At 39.7% G+C, this 20,279-nt stretch overlaps 1 protein-coding gene across 1 annotated transcript in view; it reads right to left on the minus strand.

Annotated features, from left to right (window-relative positions):
• The window catches only part of ANTXR1 (ANTXR cell adhesion molecule 1), a 210,337-nt gene that overhangs the window by 174,489 nt on the left and 15,569 nt on the right, over window positions 1-20,279 (minus strand). The window contains exons 2-3 of the mRNA XM_032873745.1: window positions 10,221-10,292; window positions 5,462-5,533 (exon numbers count right to left, since the gene is read on the minus strand). Coding sequence (XP_032729636.1) covers window positions 5,462-5,533; window positions 10,221-10,292 — 144 coding nt within the window. The remainder of the gene's footprint in view (window positions 1-5,461; window positions 5,534-10,220; window positions 10,293-20,279) is intronic.

Genomic DNA, 20,279 nt, shown 5'->3' on the forward strand with positions numbered 1-20,279 from the left:
CCCAGGACTCTGGGATCATGACCTGAGCAGAAGGCAGATGCTTAACTGACTGAGCCACTCAGGTGTCTCCCAAATTGATAAATTTTAAAGAAATAGAAATTATATAAACCAATAATTTAGAAAATACCCAGGAAAAAACCTCATTCACGATAAAAGGAAAACTTAAAAATGCCCAGGAAAAAACTTAATACACACTGCATGAGACTGGTTTGAAGAAAACAACAAAACCTTATGTCTCTTAAAACCTTAAGAGATGTAAGTGAAGGGATATACCCTAAGATAAGAAAATACATGCAATAAAACTATAATGCCATTTTGCTAATGTGATTCTGCACTTTCCGTACATTTTTGTGAAAAATCGCAAGAATATTGTGGTACATTAAATAAACGATTTAAAATGACTATGGTAGAAAAAAAAAAAAAGCAACCTACTAAAAACCAGGGTGATTTTCACTCAAGATCAGAAGTGAAGAAGGTCTGGACTTCCAGATGTTAAAACCAATAGAAAATGTGGCCCTAGCTAGGGACAGACAGAAATGCAATGTATCAAAATAGAAAATACAGCAATGGATCCAAGTCTATGAAAGACTCTAATTTTCAAATTGGTAGTAAATGATTATTCAGCAAATGATGGAAAAACTGGCTAAGGACTTGGAAGAAAAGGATGGATGTTGGCCTTATACCTTTCATCAGACTATTTTCTAGAAGTAACAATCTACATGTAAAAAAAAAAGTATAAAAATATTGTAAATAAAAGTAGTCATAAAAAGGACAAGAGCAGTCCAATCACAATTATGAATACTGATGCTAAATTTCTGCATAAAATGCAGAAAAGAGTTCAACTCTATATTAAAATAATAATATATGACAACCAAGTGTAACCAGAAATGCAAGAATGACCCAATATTAAAAACTTCTTAATGCATTTCACTGTGTTAGTAGGTCAATATCATCTTATTAGATGCCAAAAATGCATTTGGTTACATTGAATATCTATTCCTGATTTCTTTTAGAGGAAGAATTGGACATCCTCGAGATCTCATTTCCAAATGATGAAACATCTGAAGTATTTAAAGTAAGATCAGGAAAAAGACTATCCAGGGAGTACTTGGGGGATCATATGCAGTAGTTCACATTAACATAATGTATCCTGATAGTACGTAAATTAACATTAGATCCTTTATTATACTGATGAAGAAACCTGAAAAATGTTATTATAATTTGTTGACTGTTTTGTAAACCGCTGAAGCTAAGATATCTTGGAAGAGCAACATGATATAATGCAAAACACATGAATTGGACCAAACCCAGAAACAAGAGTTAGGATACTAATTCTCCCATTTTTGTTATTTGACCATTCCAAGTTCTCTGAACTCAGATTCTCAGTGTCCCTTATCTATAAAATGGAAGTAATAGCAGGCAAGATGGAGTAAACTTGCTACTGGCTATCTCTCCTGGTGATTATTAGAGAAACTCTAGACAAAATAAAAAAGCCAACACATAAGGACTCTGAAAAGTAAACAAAGCAGATGAGCTGGGCAGGGTAGTTAAAACCTGAGACGTAACACAGACAAGCATGGATTCCACACACCCCACCCCTTTTCTTTCAGGGCTTTAACCTAAGGGTGAGACTCAGTCACATGGTAGTGGCCTGGGAGCTCACCATATCTCAGGCCACTGGGAAAGGGAGCCCTTGGGGTTCAAAGACTGTGGAGAGAACCCTCGCTTTCATTTCTCTTGATTACTCCTGCCTTTGCCCCATGGGTGACCTCAGTAGCCAAACTCCCAAGAGAAATACCATTTTACTTGCTAGCAGACTTGTAAAGGGTGGCCTCAGTGGGAAACATAGTGTGTAGGGAATCCTGCAGGAGAGAGAACTGGAGAAGGGGGTTCCAGTAATTCTGTGAAGCTGTGTAAGTCCTGTCTCATCTCCAAGCTGCATATGTGTAGGACAGATGCAAAGCAGCTTAGCAAACCCTTTGAAAACTGAACTGAAATAAAAACCACCACCCACGGAAGAGATAGAACTGTGGTCTGAACCTAATTCAAGCAGAGAAGAAAGATGAATAATATTCTACAGAGGATTTGAAGATGACTCAAGTGTATGAACAACCTATTATTAAAAATTTCTAAGATATATTCTAAAATTACTCGACATACAAACACCTAGAAATGTAACCAAGAAGGTAATTAAGATGCCAATCCTGAGTTTATGGAATTGTTAGGCAAACAATGTAAAGCATATCAATATGCTTTAGGTATTTATTTTGTAGTATTTTTATAATACATTTCTACTAGTATTAGCTATTATATTTTATATCTCCTACTATAATTATATATAGTTAACCCGTTGTATTTCTTTCATATGTAGTCCCATTATATATTTAATTATATTATATAAAATACATTTAATTATATGTTATCTTATCAAATACTATATATTTACATGTATTTAAATCTTTATATATTTATCTTATAACTATGCTCCATGAGGTAAAGGCAAATAGATAAATTGAAATAAATCCTTGAAGTAAATGGAAAGATAGATGACCTCAGCAGGGGAACAAGAAATTTAAAAAGAACAAAATGGATATTTTAGGACTGTAAATCAAAGTACCTTCAATAAAAAATTCAATGGATGAGCTCAATGGCAGGATGGGGATGGCAGAGGAAGGAGGCAGTGAACATGAAGATAGACCAATAGAAATCATCTCATTTGAGTAACAGAAAGAGGAAAGATGGGAAAAGAATTGAGCAGGCCTCAGGCACATGCAGAATCGTATCAAAAGGTCTAAATCTGTGTCATTAGAATCCCAGAAAGAGACGAGAAAATGACTAATACAGAAAAAATAGTTTAGGAATATGGCTGCAAATTCTTCAAATTTGGTAAAAGACAAATTTGTAGATTCAAGAAGCTCAACAAAACCAAATAGGATAAACCCAAATGAAACCATGCCTAAACGGATCCTAGCCAACCTCCTGAGAGCTAAAGATAAAGAAAAAAATCTTGAAAGCAGTTAGTGAAAAATGGCATATTCTATATAAAACAATGTGACCCTGTTGGAAATTGAAGTTATAATGGTTATATGGGGATATGTGAGAAATGATAGGTAAGGTGCTTAGCAGATAAAACACAAATGGAGCTATTATTACTCTGGTTGTAATTCCTTTACTACAGCGCAACATACCCAATTTATTTTCTGTTCTATTTTTTCAAGCTTCCCGTGGTTTTCTTTGTGTGGATTTGAAACCAAGGGTTGGAGGCAAATATTCCTTTGATACTATTTCTTTTGGTTTACCCACAATCTTTTGCTCTCATTGAAACGAGAGCGTCTGTGAATTCACGTCCTGTTTTTGAACGCGTTTTTAAACTTATGTGGTGTCCTCACTTACTACATCTGTGCAATAATGTATCTTTTCCTCTCTTACAGGGGAATTGTGAAGTCCAATTGAGATGTAAGGAAAAACATAAAAATTCCTGTGACCAACTGAAACACTGGAAGTCACATTTTTCAGAGATAGTGACAGCTTGGAAGTTCTGAAAGCCTAATTCTCTTATCCAATCTAATGAGCAAGTATTTCCAAGAGGGAAGCCTCGTCCACATTTCTCCCTAGGCTAGTAAGGTTGGGGATGTGTCAGTAAACCATGCATGCTTTGCCAGCTGACCCAGAGGTTAGGCCAAGCCGTCAGCACGTGAAACCCACTCAGCCTTTAAGCAAGGCATTTTTGGCTGTTTGATGCGTAGTTAGCCCTTAAACATCCAATGCAGCTTCCAGCAAAGTGGAGATTCCAGCCTCTGTCTCCTTGGTACAGGAAACTAATAGCAGTGAAGTTAAGGCATACAACAGTAGATTCAAAGTCAGATTCAGATGACTGACTTGAGCTAGCATAACCGAAATGAGTCTGAGAAGCCTAGGCATTTTTAACAGTGTTTATAAATCCGTGACCCCTCTGTCCTCCTCACTTCCCAGAGGCTGTGAGCCTCAGCACACAAAATATCCACAAGGGATGGAGATCTAGGTCTCCAGGCCAAACTCGAGCACGCAGCGAGTGGAGCCAGCAAGCAGCTGCACCGGGCAGCCTGGGTTGTGGAAGGATGTGAAGAATGGGAGAGAGTATTTTCTCTGAACAAAAGGCATCCCTGCATAGAGGATGTCATCGTGTAAAGACAGAGAGAGGAGTCTTCCATATAGCCCATAAGCCAGAGATACTTCGTCAGAGCTTCTTAAAATCCTTGGCCAATATTGAAGGAAAGTCTCACAACTTTCCCAGGCTTAGGATTGTCTGTGTAACAGAAGCCAGCAAGGTACAGTGGAAAAATGTGAAGCCTGCATCTCGTGTGGGTTCTGCTTGGTATCTTTAGGAACATGATATGGCCTCAGTTTCTCCTTCTGTTAATAGGAAATGAGAAACCCTTATTTCTAGGATGTGGTTTCTGTATCGCAAATGGCATGCATGAATAAAAGATACCACTAAAGGAGAAACAGGACTTGGAAACTTCTATATGGTACAGAGTATTCTTTTTTGTTACTCATGGGAAACAAAGAAGTGGAGAAAAATGGGGACCAGCTCAGATTTGTTGTGTTGGTGCAAAATCCAGAAAACCTTATTCCATCTTGTTAGTCCTCTTCTGCTCTCAGAAGAGGAATGTTATAGAATCAAGTCTCCCTGTACTTGTCCCTCCTTCTTTCCTCCTCCCTCCCTCCTTTTCCATATGCAGGTCTGCCAACAGTCCCACATGTGTCCCCTCCCCCGAACTGCACCCCGTGGTGATCCTCTCATGTCACCATAGCACTTTGTAAAAAGTGGACAAATTGTCCTTAACTCAGGAAAAATGTTACCTCCACTCCCAATACACCATCCTAACTATGAACAAACAGCATGTCTCTATTTTTGCTAGCTTTCATGGATAAGTGGTAAAATCCAAAATAATATTTTTGTTAAGCTAGGTCTAAGTAATCCTTTTATGTCAACAACACTTTTCCACACCTGATTCAAATTTCCTTTTATTCTGTGGCACCGTACAACCTCTGTTTCTATTCCCTGCCTTAGTAATTATATATGATAATATTTCAACTTCTTTTTCTCACATTGTGCTTATTGTATCTCTGAAACCTTAATCCACAGAATAAATCTAATTTAAATAAAAGAAAATAGAATCCCCCAAGAATTTGGTTTGCTCCCATTTTGTTCCAAGTTAGCAGACCAAGTTGCCAATTGAATGTAAGTTTTACTTTAATGTGAGTTAGTCTTTTACATAATTTCACCAACATCAGGGAATTCCATCAGTCAATCACAGAGTAACCTAGCAGATGGGTCAATGTGCAAAGTTCAAGGCTTAAGTGAAAAGAGAGAACTATAAGATTAAAATGACTGACAGGGCAGGCACTGGGGCATAAATATGTGAACTACTCAAGAAAAGGTGGGCTTTTTAACGACAGGGAAGGGGAGTGTCCTTACCTGTCTTCTGTTAGCTTCATTAGGGTAGTGCCTCGAGTAGAGAAGACAATAAAGGACATTCTGAGCTGTGGGCTGGAAAGGAAAAGAAATTCTATTAAAGCAAATAGAAAGACTGTGGAACGCCATCTCCTTCTGGTCATCCTCCCTGTTCTTCCTTTTGTATCATGGCTGCCAGAGCTGAGGCCCTTCAAGCCAAAGAGGGCCTCCACAGCTCATGTTGCATGTCTATAGCCAGCAGCAGACTCAGAGCTGTGGACCAAAGGGAAGACTTGTGTTGTCATCCTGGAGGCTGCCTCTGATTTGACCCCGCTGCTTGGTGAGGGCAGGTTATGAGTACGAAAGCTAAAATTCATCCCTGCCCTGGGCTCTATCTGAAGAGGTGTGTCCTGGAAGAGGACTGGTCTGCGTGGTGTTTATAGAAGGGGGACTCCAATAGATAAAATTTGATAGCGTCCCCACGGCAGCCGGGTGGACCCTCTAGCACGGAGAGTGGCTGAGCTTGCTGTAGCTGGATGCCATCCGCCATTAAGATCCTACTATGAACTCCCTTTGCTCTGAAGGCAGGGTCACCACTTTTAATTTCACCTTGACTTCCCAAGGAGGTTATCCTATAAGGACAGAATGTGCTGATGGGCTACAAGAATGTCCACTCTGCTTGGTAGTTACACTTCTCAATATTCGTGAACACAGCTGCATGGTTTGTAGATGGCGGTATCCATGGAAAATCCATACTCTGGGAGACAGAACTACTCTCAGCTGAGGACCAAACATGTACTCTGTCTTTAAGATGGACTGGCAGATGTAATAAAAACAAAAGAAAAAATTTAAAAAAAAAAAAAAAAAGAAGAGAAAAGATGGACTCTCAGGGTGTAGTGGATATACCAGTAGACTGTTGTCCTTTTGGGGTTCTCTTTGGGTGACCATCTGCTTCCTCTGTCTCAGCATAAACCTGTTCCTTCACAATGAAGTACTCTCCCCTCCCTGATCTGGCCCCCATATCTTAAAATTTCACTTCCTCCAATGTTTCTTAACCACCTCTTTTCCACTTCTTAGCTTAGGACCTTGCCTTCCACTCTCTGACCAGTGCAGTTGTTTCCCAACTGGTGACCTTGTTGGGCATCATCCTCTGTTCCAGTTCATTCTTCACACTGCTTCCAGAACTATTTTTCTAAAATATAAATTAGACTTGTCACCCATCTGCTATAAAATCTCCAGTGGTTCCTACTGCCTCCAGGATGAAGTCTACATTCATTACCATATGTCTGATACATCTTTGGAAATGCTTACCATGGTGTTTAACACTTGGTAGGAGCCCAAGCAGTACACGGCAAATTGAATGTTGGTATCTTGAAATGGACCTGGGCTCTCTGTCCATGACACCATTCTGTCTGTTACCACCTCACTGCTGCTAATCAGCAAAACACCATGTCCTAAGTGATAATAATGACCATCATAATTATCATAATAATATAATAATGGTCAGCCTTATCAAGTGCTTACTATGTGCCAGGCACTATTGTAAGTGATTTGCATGTATTTTCTCATTAAACCTGTAACAACTTTATGAGATCGGTACTATTATTATTCCTACTTCCCACGAAAGGAAATGAGACCCTGAAGGATAAAGTAATTTCCCCAATGTCGCAGATTGGGAGAGTAGTAGATCTGGGGCTTAAAACCAAGCTTCTGATTCTGGAATTTGGGCTCTTAAGCACCATATATTATCCTGCTTCTTTTGCATAGAGTTCAGCTCTGGTAAAAATGAATTCAAAATGTGGGAAATGTTGGGTTCCAAGAAGCAATTGGTATATTTTGTATATGAGTCTTGGCAAAAGACCTAATTTGGGAGTTTTAAACACACCGAGGTGAGTGGGGTTGTTCCAAGACAGGGTCAGCAGTGAGAAGGGAAGTAAACCACAGCTAGAACCAACACCAACATTTAAAGACCCAACTCTGGTCAGTGGGATGAAAGGAGAAACCAGAAACCAGTGGAGAAGAGAATTTCAAGGAGAGAAAAATTCTCAATCAAGTGAAGTTTCTGTATCCAGCAGAATAAGCACTGCCAGACACTCATTGTCTTTGTCCTCATGGGGCATTACTTAGGGGCTGTGGGGAGAGCCAGCAGGTGGGGGGTGGGATGGAAGCCAGATGGCAGTGGACCAAGGAAAGAATGATAAAAGTACAGATATGGAGACTCTGAGTCTTTAAAGACATTTGAGTGAGAGACCAGTAAGAAAAACATATCTATAATATCTATAGAGGGACATAATCAGGAGATTCATTATTTTCTGTTTTGGGTTTTTTTTTTTTTTTTCAGATACGGGGCAGGAGAGATTTGTTTATGTCCATTGATGTGGAAAATGGAACCAGGGAAAAGGTGGAGAAAAATACAAGAGGGAAAAAAAGACCTGGAGTAGATTAGAGACAATGGGATAAAATGGACTAAAATGGAGGGGTCACCTTCAAAGGAGGATATTTGAGTCTCAGAGACAATGGGAAGAACAAGTATCTTTTAAGAATAGGGCTAGAACTGGAGGCATCACTCTTCTGCTATTCCCATGGTTCCTGGTGAAATGGGAGGTGAAGTGCTTTGCTGAAAGTGGTGGGTGAGAGGTGTTGGGGTTTTGAGGGAAGTCATGAAGAGTCAGCATCATTATTAGGAAAATGGGAGGAGGTCAGAATAAAGACGAATAAAAGAACTTAAAATTTCCAGGATCTCCCTTAAATCGGCAATGGTAGTATTTGTCCTGGCATCAGCCACTGTTATTAAAGAAGTACCCACCCTGCACTATCAGCTGCCAAGACTATTTGACTGTTTATTAAAATGAATAAATAAAAATCATTCATTCCTTTTCAAAATCTGTCCATTTATTAAAAAATATTGAGTGAGCATACACTATGTGTCAGGTGTTACTGCAGGTACTTGGGCTGCAGCTGTCCAAATACAGTTTGCATGACCATGATGTCTTGGTGACACACTTTGAGGGTGTCCATAGCCAAAAAGGGCCATGGAAGACAACCAGAGGAAAGTGTCTTGTGGTCTGCATTAAGCCATGTCAACTTCTCTAGTCCTCAGTTTCCTTATCAAAATGAAAGGATTGGGTTAAGTCCCCCCAACCCCTACTTCTCAGTGTCTTCACTGCTCGGATAGTGAGGCATCTGCAGTTGCTGAACGAATAGGGAAAGAGAAGTGCTGAGTGGTCACCCTAAGCCAGGTGCTGGGCTAGTTGGTTTGCACATGTTTTGTCTTCTAATTTTCACATGCAAACCAGGGTTCAACCAAGGTAAGTCCATTGCTATGGTTGCGCAATGGAGCTTGGATTCAAATCCACATCTGCCTAACTTCAAAGCCTTTTCCAGTTGTGTCCTCAGAGAGAACAGAAGACCAGAAAAGCAAATAGAGACACAGCAGATACTGTCAAGTGTCTAGAGGCAGATTTGTTTTATAGCACTCCAAAGGATAAAATGGATATAACGGATGTGAGTATAGGGAAGGACATATTGGCTCAATGACAAAGAGACTTTTCTGAAAACTGGAACTGTCCAGCTATTGGACTGGTTGCCTCCAAAGACAGCAGTTTCTCACCAGAGCTATTTAAGTTGAGGGTAGCGAATACGTCTTAGGATAGCTTGGGCAGTTGTTGCTTTCAATTCTAAGCTTCTACTTTTCTCCCAAATATTTTGCTTTTAATACCCTCCCCCCCCCCATGTATTTGCTTCTTACCTCCCCTTCCCCCTTTCTCCTGTCAGCATCTGCTTTTCTCATTCATCTGGATTTGGATGCTTCCTGCTTGCAGCCTCCAATTTTTGGCATTGTAGAGAGGACCCCTTCTAACCCTTTCCCTCCAGTCAGGCAAGCAGGAAAGAGAGCAGTAACTGAATTTGGAGGGAATGCATTTGTCTTTACTTTGGTCTCAGGGAACAACTTATCTTCTGAGATAAAGAACGTTATTCAAAGAAGTTTATCGTTATTCGTATGGGCTGGCAGACTCTACAGATGCCATGACACAGGACAGGAGTGGCCTTAGAATTTGCAATGATCAGAAAAATTTTACCAAAGACCTTGACAACTGGCTTCAAGCACATCCATGAAAGCTATCACAGTTGTGTCATCCCTTAGAAGCTGTACCCAGGAAGGATTAAATGACTTTCTTTCCTTTACTAGTGGGCGTCTATACCTACTGGAAAGTAGGACCTCCAAGGCTCTGCACATTTATAGTGATGATGTTCAAAACTTTATTGTCCTCCCTTGGAAAGTGGTGTAAAGAATGCTCAGAGAATTCTATCTGATAAGACACCTAGCTTGGCTGATCGACATGGTGGTTTGCTCAGGACTGAGGAGAGCTCTCAGAATGTGAGATTTTTCAGTGCTGTAGCCGGGAAAGTTCTGGGCAGACTGGGATGAGTTGGTTACCTTATACCCTATGCTGTTTATATCTGAGTCCAACTAAAATAAGCCAACTGGCCCAGACTTGTCCACTGTGAAAGAAATGTTAATGATCCTTCTAGAAGAATATGTAATCCAATAATAGAGACAGAGGTAAAATTTTGGTCTTATAACCAAATAAGGGTCCTCCTGAAAACACAGAACCAAAAGTTATTCCAACATGTAGCAAAGATGAAAACAAAGTCAGGTTTCTGGTTCAAGATCTGAGAGTCTACCTTTGTCAAAAAGCATGCCCAAAGTAGTTAGAAATTAGTAGAATAGCAAACATAGGCTAGTTTTACTCACAGTAGAGCACTACACATTCTTTCTCACCTGATGAATTTATGAGCCAACTGTTCCACAAAATAATAGATTTCATTCCAGTGGTGCAGCACACTTCCTGATCTAGGAAAACAAAAGTAAATGTTACTTAATCAGGTATTCATTTTTCTTTACCTTGCCTCATTTCTCTTCATGTTCTATTATTTCACATTCAACCTACCCATTAACTGGGCTCATTATCAGAAACTTCTGTAACTTTGGAAATTATTTGAAAAGGTGTTCAGACTAATTTTTGTTAAAGAACTTCCCTTCACTCCACCTTCCACTCCTTCCACCCCTACTCCACACACTAATGCATGTGTGCGTGCACACACACACACACACACACACATATCCCTGGGCCCAGATTCACAGGTCAGTTTCAAATCTTTAAAAAACCACTATGTTTGTGCTATTTAAATTATTCACTGATTAAGGAAGGAAAAACCATTCTAATTTATTTAAATGAAATTAGTGTAAACTAGAAGCTTGAGCACACGAAGATAAACAAATCCCCCTCTTCAAAAAGAGTAAAACTTCATCCATAAATATAGATGCAAAATGAGTCCACTAAATAAAATAGTAGCGAAATAAATCCAGCAGGAATCTAAAAGAATAATAATTAATTAACAGGTGGAGTTTATTTCAGGAATGTATTGCGATAGTTCACCATTTAAGAAAATCTAATGTAGCTAGTCTTACTAATAAATTAAAAAAGAAAAACTATATGATTATATTAAAAAGGAATCTTCTCCCTAAAAAAGAGGGAAACTTTGTCTAGGACATATGGAATTACATAATTTTAGATTTGGAAGGGGGTTTCCTTATTTCCCCAAATTGACTTCCATTTTACTGATACCATTTACTACTGTTTCAGTTCAGCTTCTAAATATTTCTGATAGTGCTTCTACTCAAGCTGTTGCAGTGACTTCATGGTAGGTTTTTCTATTCTAACCCATTTTTCTGTGTAGCTGTGATGCCTCTTTCCTTTTTACTTGAGGGTCTGTGTCAGGTGAACTCTGCATTTCTGCTTGTCATTCTAATAGTTGTTGAGGTTAGAAGTTTGCTCTTTCTACTCTGACATTTTATACGGTTTCCACTGGTTTCAGATTATTTTTATTTTTTATGCACTCATTTACCTTAATTTTAACTTCAAAAGAGTTGTTTGTTGCTTTTTTTTCTGTTTCAGATTGTTTATAGATATTTAAGATGAATCTGTGCAATAGATTTTGTGCCTTCTTTTCCATGTACAATATCCCAAGAATTCTCATTCTGATTGAGTGTATTTCATCTCTATAAGAATTCATTCCTCTCTGCCCCACATCCAGAAATGAGGTCTGCCTGACCTGAACAAAAGTGACACAGTATGTTACAATCATACAGTGAAAACTCTGTATCATAAGGCTATCTCACTTTCCCCAACTTAATCTATAACTTCAATTCTAGGAAAAAATCTGAAAGGATGTTTTGTAAAACTCAACAGCTGACTTTAAAAATGAAATGAAGATTAAAGGTCTAAAAGTAATCAAGGCAATCATGAAAAAGAATAATAAAGCTGGAAAACTTGCCTTATCAGATATAATGACTCCATATGCATGATACATAATAAAACTGTGGAGCGAATGAGGTAGAATAGAGAACCCAAACCTCAATCTACATAGGGTCTTGCTAGTCAATGAAAAAAGTGATTCAAACTGAGGAGACAGAACTAACTCTTTAATAAATGATGCTCTGACAATAGATTTCTAGTTGGAAAAAGCCAATTAGATCACTATCTCATACCAAATGTACACTAGATATCTTAAAACCTAATGTGAAAGACAAAACTTTGAATCTGTTGGGCAAATTATAGGAGACGTTTATGTCCTCAGGTTAGTGAAGGGTTTCTTTAGCTGGGTACAGAAAGTAGGAGTTGTTTTTTATGAAAAGGATAATTTTGACTGCCTGAAGCATCTACAATTCTGAATGACAAAAAGATGCCATAAACAGGCTCAAAGACAAGAAAAGAGTGAATGAAGATGTCTGCAACAAATAAAAAAGGCAAAAAATTTGAGTTCAGGATATGTAAATAATTGGTACAAGTAAATATTAAAAAGGCAAACAATAGAAAAATAGATCAAAGATCAGAACAGGTAATCCCCTAAAGGATAGTAAATCAGCATTTGAAAAACACTGAACTCTTCTAGTAAATGCAGAAATACAGATTTAAATGATTGGGGAAGAACAAGCAATTTCCTGTGGCAGCAGCATAGAGCTCTGCAGAGTAGGGGCTGAGGAGATTAGGGGGTGAGAAGACTGGACAGATAGGGAAAGGAATCCAGGGGTTCAGGTAAGGAGGGGGACAGAGACCCCCTCCTCTTAAAAAATAAACCTTTTCCAATAGACCTTTTCCATTCTGGCCTCAGCCTTTATGCATATTCCAGCCACTTGGGATACTCTGTGTCTACACTGGCAAACTCCTACTCATTCTTCAAGACTCGATGCAGTCTCTGCATTGACCAACATAGATGGGGCTCATTGTCCCTGTCCCATGCTCTCAGGGCACTGTGTACATCTCTCAGTCATTATCCTCAAATGCTGGGTGGCAATCACCTCTTCTTCATGTTCCCCCCACGAGGGATTTAAGAATATTTGCCTCTCCAACACCAACCAGTTTGTTCGATGGAGGAAAGAAGACATGCAAAGAAGCCTCTACTGCTCAAGGAAGCCTCTTGATCTTTTGCCAGCTGGACACCAGCTCTTCCGCCCTCGTTTAGATAAACATTCTGGGTTTGGTACTCAGATGGCTCCGGCCAATTCCTGTGACCCTATATGAACCTGAGAAGCCTTCCCAGATGGGTCAATGACTCTGCAGCCCAGCTCCTTGGTAAATGGGACTACCAAATCATCAACAATAAAACCTAATGGCAGCTGGGAGTGTCCCAAGAGCTCACCAGAACTGTATATTACTAGTCCTGGGCTCTTAACCTTTGGAAATCCTCTTTCTTTAGAATCCCAGACATCCTTCTGGACAGGATCCAGTTATATACTTCAAATTACAAAGACTAGTCCTGGCTGTTTTCCTCTAGCCATGGGGTAGATGGTCTGGCCCTAAGGGCTCTGGTGAGGGTCCAATGCTATGTAAGTGCCTCAGAAGAGGCAGCACATGATTGATGAGCTGTAGTCCAATCTAGAATTCTACAACTCCTATCTGCTGGAATCAGGAGCTTTCCTTGAGTGCTGGTCATCTGCGCCCTCTTCTGAAATTCAATGTTGTGTTTCGGTCCACATGACCATGTGTCTCTTAGCCATTTGTATGTTTTCTTTGGAGAAGTGTCTGTTCATGTCTTCTGCCCATTTTTTGATGTGATTATCTGTTTTGTGTGTGTTGAGTTTGAGGAGTTCTTTATAGATCTCGGATATCAGCCCTTTGTCTGTAGTGTCATTTGCGAATACTTTCTCCTATTCCGTGGGTTGCCTCGTTGTTTTGTTGACTGTTTCCTTTGCTGTGCAGAAGCTTTTGATCTTGATGGTCCCAAAAGTTCATTTTTGTTCTTATTTCCTTTGCCTTTGGAGACATATCTTGAAAGAATTTGCTGTTCCAATGCCAAAGAGGTTATTGACTATGTTCTCCTCTAGGATTTTGATAGATTCCTGCTTCATGTTGAGGTCTTTTATCCATTTCGAGTTTATCTTTGTGTATGGTGTAAGAGAATGGTTGAGTTTCATTCTTCTACACATAGCTGAGACTAGCACAAGTACTGTCTGAGGGGTAATGTAAGATGCTTAGTGATTGGAGAGGCATCCCCATATCTCCTTCATCCCAAGTTTGATTTTCTCATTAGTAGAGAAGTCCTGCAGTGTGGGAATTGTCCTGGGAGGGGAGGAGGCAAAGTGTGGTAAAATAGAGACTTGAACCAGAATTGAGGGACTATTCTTGGCTATCTGCCTAAGGAGCAGAGGTCTGCTATAAATCCTCGGGTTACCATTTTTTTTTGTTCTCAAGGATTGGCCTTACTGAACAGCCACAAATCAATTTGCATTCCTTACTTAAACAGGGTCATTCAATAATAATTCCCACTATCACACTGTCACAAAACACTTCATTTTCACTATTTTTCTATATGACTGGCATGTAAAATGTACACAATTTGGTGAAATTCGTGTGATTTGTTGATACTAGGTACAGAGAAAGATCCAAGAAATAGCCTCAGGTGTTAAGAAAAGTCTGTATCTATCTGGAAACCTTCTTGTTGATGGGCACGCACTGTATTTTTTCAAGAAGAAAATAAAACAGTAACCCTAAGACAAAACTGGAGGTAAGGAGGTAAGGAGATATTGACAGTCTTGCTTCTCCTATTCTAACTTGGCTAATAATTGCCCTGAGACTGTTGAGGTCTGTGGTTTCATATTTATACATGATCATTCTTTACACAATTACGTGAGCCTTGACCAAAACATACCCTTTTTGGGACACACTTGAGAAGTACATAGTCTTTTCCCTTAAGCACTGAAGGTAAATATAACCCTCTAAGATTCTGGAAACCAAACTGGTTTTGTCTTCTCTGGATTACCATGGGATCCCAAGGGGCCTAACCTACCAAAAGAGCAGAGGAATATAGGAATCCTTCTAGTCCTTATTGTTGAGTCTCCTTAACCCACAAACACACACTCTGTCCCATCCCAAGATCAGATTATGCCCTGGGAAAGGAAAGAGCCCCATGTCAGTTGCTTATGGTTTTAACATGGAAGTTCATTAACCCAAATCTGCAGGAGCAAAAGGCTTACCTGCCTGGTGCCACAGTCCTGCTCCTCTGCCTCATTACCGCCCACTGGCCACAGTGAGACTTCAGAACCCTTAACTCTAAATATGTCAACCAGGAGGCCTCAGAAACTATCCACTGTGACCTCACTCAAACATCTGTCCTTCTCCCACAGGGATAAATATATTGGGTCTCTGGCTCAATTTGGACTTTCTATTAAGACATGCATGTCTCACCTGCACTTTGCATTATAAACTGATTTTTTGGCTTGGACTCTGCCCTTGTAGCTGCTCCTAGAATAATCAACCCAGGGTGGTATGTCCATGTTTGGACCAGTGTCTTCTTTTCAATCCTGAAGACCTAAGCGGATTCTCCATCACAACCAGGAGAAGTAGGGTATTGGATGGGTAAGTGGCAGAAAGTGGATTCAATTCCAGTTCTTACCACCCTACAATATATAAAACATCTCATTTATCATGCCAACCTGTTTCAGAGTTAACGATCTTTTTTTAAAAAAGATTTTATTTATTTATTTGACAGACAGAGATCACAAGTAGGCAGAGAGTCAGGCAGAGAGAGAGGAGGAAGCAGGCTCCCTGCTGAGCAGAGAGCCTGATGCGGGGCTTGATCCCAGGACCCCAGGATCATGACCTGAGCTGAAGGCAGAGGCTCAACCCACTGAGCCACCCAGGTGCCCCAAGAGTTAATGATCTTAAAATCCTAATTATGGAGTCCTGATATTGTCTTCAGACAGCAATGGCTCACTCAGCCATTGTTACCAAAGCTCTAAGGCAGACATAAAAACTTCTTCTTAGTCCAGATATATGTAGCACTTGGAATAGTTCCATTGAACTCTGTTTTTTGTTTGTTTGTTTTGTTTTTTTGTTTTGTTTTGTTTTTTAACTGCTTTTAAGACATAGTTGCTAAGCAAACTATAGTCAGCTGAAATGCCCATGTTCTAGAAAATCAGCAGATATCTGAAAGGTCTCTGATATTGGACTCAATTAAATCTTAACTCAAATGCAATTATAACCCCTCAAGATCTCCATGATCTAGCTGGCATCAGTCCAGTGTGGAGGATTCATGTTCCTTTCTGGGATTTTGAGACTTGGTTCCAGAGGTATAAGTCTCAGCAAAAAGTGGCCTCCAGGAATCTGCTTGAACACAGTCCTATGGAGTTCTGTGCTTGAAGGTCCATTCAGTCAGTATACCTCGTCTACTCAAAATGAGAGTCAATGCCACCTCACACCACCTTCCGAGTTGGCTTTGAGAAGGGTTGCCCAGATCGTGGGATGGCAAAGCCACCAGTTCTCACTGCTATCTCCACAAGAAAGGAACTGGTGGGGGCAGCTCCAAAGTTTCTTACTTATTTTTGTTTTTCTATGACCTCTCCAGTGTTTGAAACAGTCAGAAGTCAATAAATTTTTGTGGCATTGCATTCATTGTGAGTTCCCAGTGAGGGATTTTGCATAGAACCTAGCAGTGCCCTCAGATTACTGCTTAATTACTTCCAAAGGTCCAATATGCAAAGAGTAGGAGCAAAATAAGAATTCTGACTCTCATTCTGATTTGTTTTCTGAAATACATTCTTTTGTGCTTATGTGAGTTTCCAAATCTCCCTGTGGTTAAGCTCCTTAGGAAACACAGGCTCTTTCCATTAGCCACACACACAACCAGAGTCAGAAAGAATCGAGTGAGCCAAATTGAGTTTAAATTGTCCCCCCTTCTTTTGCACATGGGTTAGAACAAGACGAGAGGGAAAACAGAGCTTGTGTTTGGAACCATCACCCACGAGTCTTTTAATCCTGGAAGAGAGAGTTGCTTTAACGATGGAAATTATAAAACTGTCAGTCCCACTTTTCCTTAGCCCCACCCAGCTGAAGTCACTGATGTCCTAAATGACCCACCCAGGTCCCTAGCTAATCCTGGAAGGGTGCGCAGCCTCAGGCGCCACGAAGTGGGACAAGCAATTAGCTTGTCCGTCAAAGGCCCAGCGTTCATTTGCCTCCTCCCTCTACTCCCCAGCTTCTTTCTTGGCCTTCCTCCCATTCCTCCTAACCTCACATTGCACTTGAATTGGCAGGAGCCCTAAATCCAGCCCTGGCCTTAGCCCTTATCCACCTATTACCGGTCAGGGTCATGGCCAAGACTCCGTCAAGCATAAAAAGCTTGACCTAGACTCTTGTTTCTCTTCCAGCTTCTTAAGACACCAGTCGAGACCCAAACTGAGCCATTGAGCACGGCACTTGAGTGTGGGAGCTCCTGTCTGTGTTGTGAGACCCCAGCCCAGGATTCCCAGTCCCACCCTACTGACTTGTGAGGAATTTTCCATTTAGTCGACCTAATGGCTATAAAAACAATGACTTTCAAGCTTTAGGATGCAACCTATTAGTGATTTGGGAAATCATTTTGGTTGGATGTTGCCAACATTAAAAGCCAAATGAATTAGAATGGAACAGAAATATTAGGACATGTTACGTGCTGTAACAAAGTAATACTACATGAAACACTAGGTCAATTATATGCAAGTAATTATATAGATGGATATAAACTGTATTTTTTCTTTTGGAGCAGATCAAAAGGATATTATAGCAAAATATGTATTCCACTCCTTTAACCTCTACTAATTTTCTTTTTTCCAGCACACACACATCGGGTAAAACCTAAAATATGATCTGATATCAACTATTGGCATGTCTGGTGCAGATTCAACACAAAGCTGTAGTTGTTAAGAGAACGGAAATTGGTTGGTCCAAAAGGTATTTCCCATCACTATGTGGGATGTGATACGTGAGATCCCCAGGTTACCAGCCAAAGCCACCAATGTGATCTGTGGGTGACCTCTAGATGACCATGACCGGACAAGGGTCTGGTCAATACTGTGGCTGCCCAGAAAGTCAGAAGCCCCTTTCATGTGTATTGTGTGAATGGGCACAATAAGCCATGTGAGTGGAGGAAGTGGGGGGTGGGGAGGGACAAAATCTCAAACTTAAATTTACCAAATATTTAAATTTTTGCACTGGGTTAAGATTTGCAGTTTGGAAAAAAGTTGTTTCCTCTCCTCACTATACCTGCATCCAGCAAGAAGGTCTTTCTTGGATAAGCAAAGCAGCTTTAAATTATTTTCGATATATCCAAGGAGAGTGAAAATGGGGGGTTTTCTATCCTGAGACACATATATTTGTAATTACTGTTATCTTGATGCAGAAATGTGGAAAAATTTCCTCTTCGGGGTTCAGATCAGCAGTTATGAGCACCGACTTGGTGAGTTCAAACTCCTGTTCTTCCAGTTATGAGTATGACATTTGAATAAGACATTTTGTTTTCTTACACATCAATTTCCTCCTTTATGCAATGAGGATAATAGTATCTATCTCTTAAGGATTGTTTCAAAGATTCAAACTAATGTTCCTCAGGTGTCAAGCATCCTGGTTGGAACACAGTGCACCCTCAGGACATGGTGGCCACAGCAACCCCCTTCCCACCTTAATTATTCAAGTCCCAGCCCTAAGATCTGAAGTGCTCCTTTTCTTGCCCTTCACTGACACTTGGGATTATCTCTTTCTGAAATATCTGTAAGTTTTATAAATGAAAATGGATGCTCATTATAATTTTCATGTGGCTGTATTTAATTATAAGCCACAGATTTTTTTTTCATATTTATTGTCCATTTTCGGTTTTTAAAAACACTGAGTATCCGTTAGGACCAACCACATCATTTGCAGAACCCAGTGCAAAATGAAAAGGAAAGCCTCTTCAAAAATTATTAAGAATTTCAAGATGGCGACAGCAGTGCATTAAGCCTTTGTTAAGCGTGGCTCCTGGGTCACTGCACAGGTCCCATGTCCCTGCAGCTGACCCTGCACTATCAATACTCTGTCCGTTTTCTATTGGGGTGCAAATGTTTTCTTAACGCAGGGGTGCGCAAACTTTCTTTAGAGGGCCAGACAGTAAATATTTTATGCTCTGGGGGCTAGATGGTCCCATGGCAACTGTTCAACTCTGCCCTGGTGACACAAAAGGGTCCGTTGATAGGCCATAAATAAAGTTAAGTGTGGTGATGCGACAGTACAATTTTATTTACAGAAACAGTCTGCAGGCCATAGTTTGCCAATCTCTGTCCTAAACAATGACTTTCTTTCAGTTTTCCTCATTACAAGACAATATAAAAGTCTATATATTTTTTCTGGTAGCTGAAGTTTTAGGGTACTTTCACTATTCATTTCCTGTTATTTATGGCTCAGAACGTGGAGTGGAAAAATTGTGCCTTGGGATATATATATGGAGGCATTCTTTGTGACTTGATAAATATTTCATGGGTCTTTGGAAGGAAAGTTTATTCTCTGTGGGGTATGGAATTCAAAATATATTTATTAGAACAACCTCATTAATTATTTTAGTATTTATTTTTTATTTAAATTCAATTAACCAACATACAGTACCTCATTAGTTTCAGATGTTGGGTTCAATAATTTATCAGTTGCATCTAACACCAGTGCTCATCACATCACATGCCTTCCTTAAACCTCATTAATTATTATTCACATGCTCTCTCTCCTTTGAATGCTTAAGTATTCAGAGAGATGTCTTTTCAGATTCTGCTAAAAAAATAATTTGGTTTTCACCTTTGGTGGTCAAGAATAGATGAGGGTTATCTTAATACATTTCCTAAATATTGACGCACTCTTACATTTCCAAGATAAATTTTACTTGGTCTTGGTATATTATGATTTTACACTGTGAGATTTATTTTAAGGATATTTAATTTGGGATTTAGTGTTTATTCAATCTGGTCAGAAGTTTTGCATGTGAACATGTCCTCTTTAGTAGGTATTGGTATCAGACATACGCTAACTTCCTAAAATAAACTGGGAGACTCTCTCTTCTTGTTCTGTTTTCTGCAAGAGTATAAGACTGAAATTTTCTGTTCTGTGATAGAACTGGCCACAAAACCAACTGGTCCAAAACCAAAGGACCTACCCACAAAGGGAAATTAGCCCCTCTTAAATGTCCAGATTCTACTGGGGGAGGGCAAAATTGGAAAGATCCAGCATTTCACTTAAAGGAATTTTTTAAAAAATCACCATTATTAGACTCTTATTATCACTATGGTTCAAAATTTAGACATTTCCATACCTCCTAATACCCACTAGGTAGACTTGGAAAGAAGAAGAAGAAGAGTTTGGGAGCAAAAAGCAGACCACATTTTTTTTTTTTAAATATGAATGTAGTATGAGCAAATTTTTTCTATCCTGTTTAAAAAATTAACAGTTTTCACTTTCTCTTCAATATTTTGAAGTGATTTTCTTCAATAAGGCCATGTGGATGG

The sequence above is a fragment of the Lontra canadensis genome, unplaced genomic scaffold (assembly GCF_010015895.1).
Source record: "Lontra canadensis isolate GAN:19392208 unplaced genomic scaffold, GSC_riverotter_1.0 scaffold50, whole genome shotgun sequence".
Lineage (NCBI taxonomy): Eukaryota > Metazoa > Chordata > Mammalia > Carnivora > Mustelidae > Lontra > Lontra canadensis.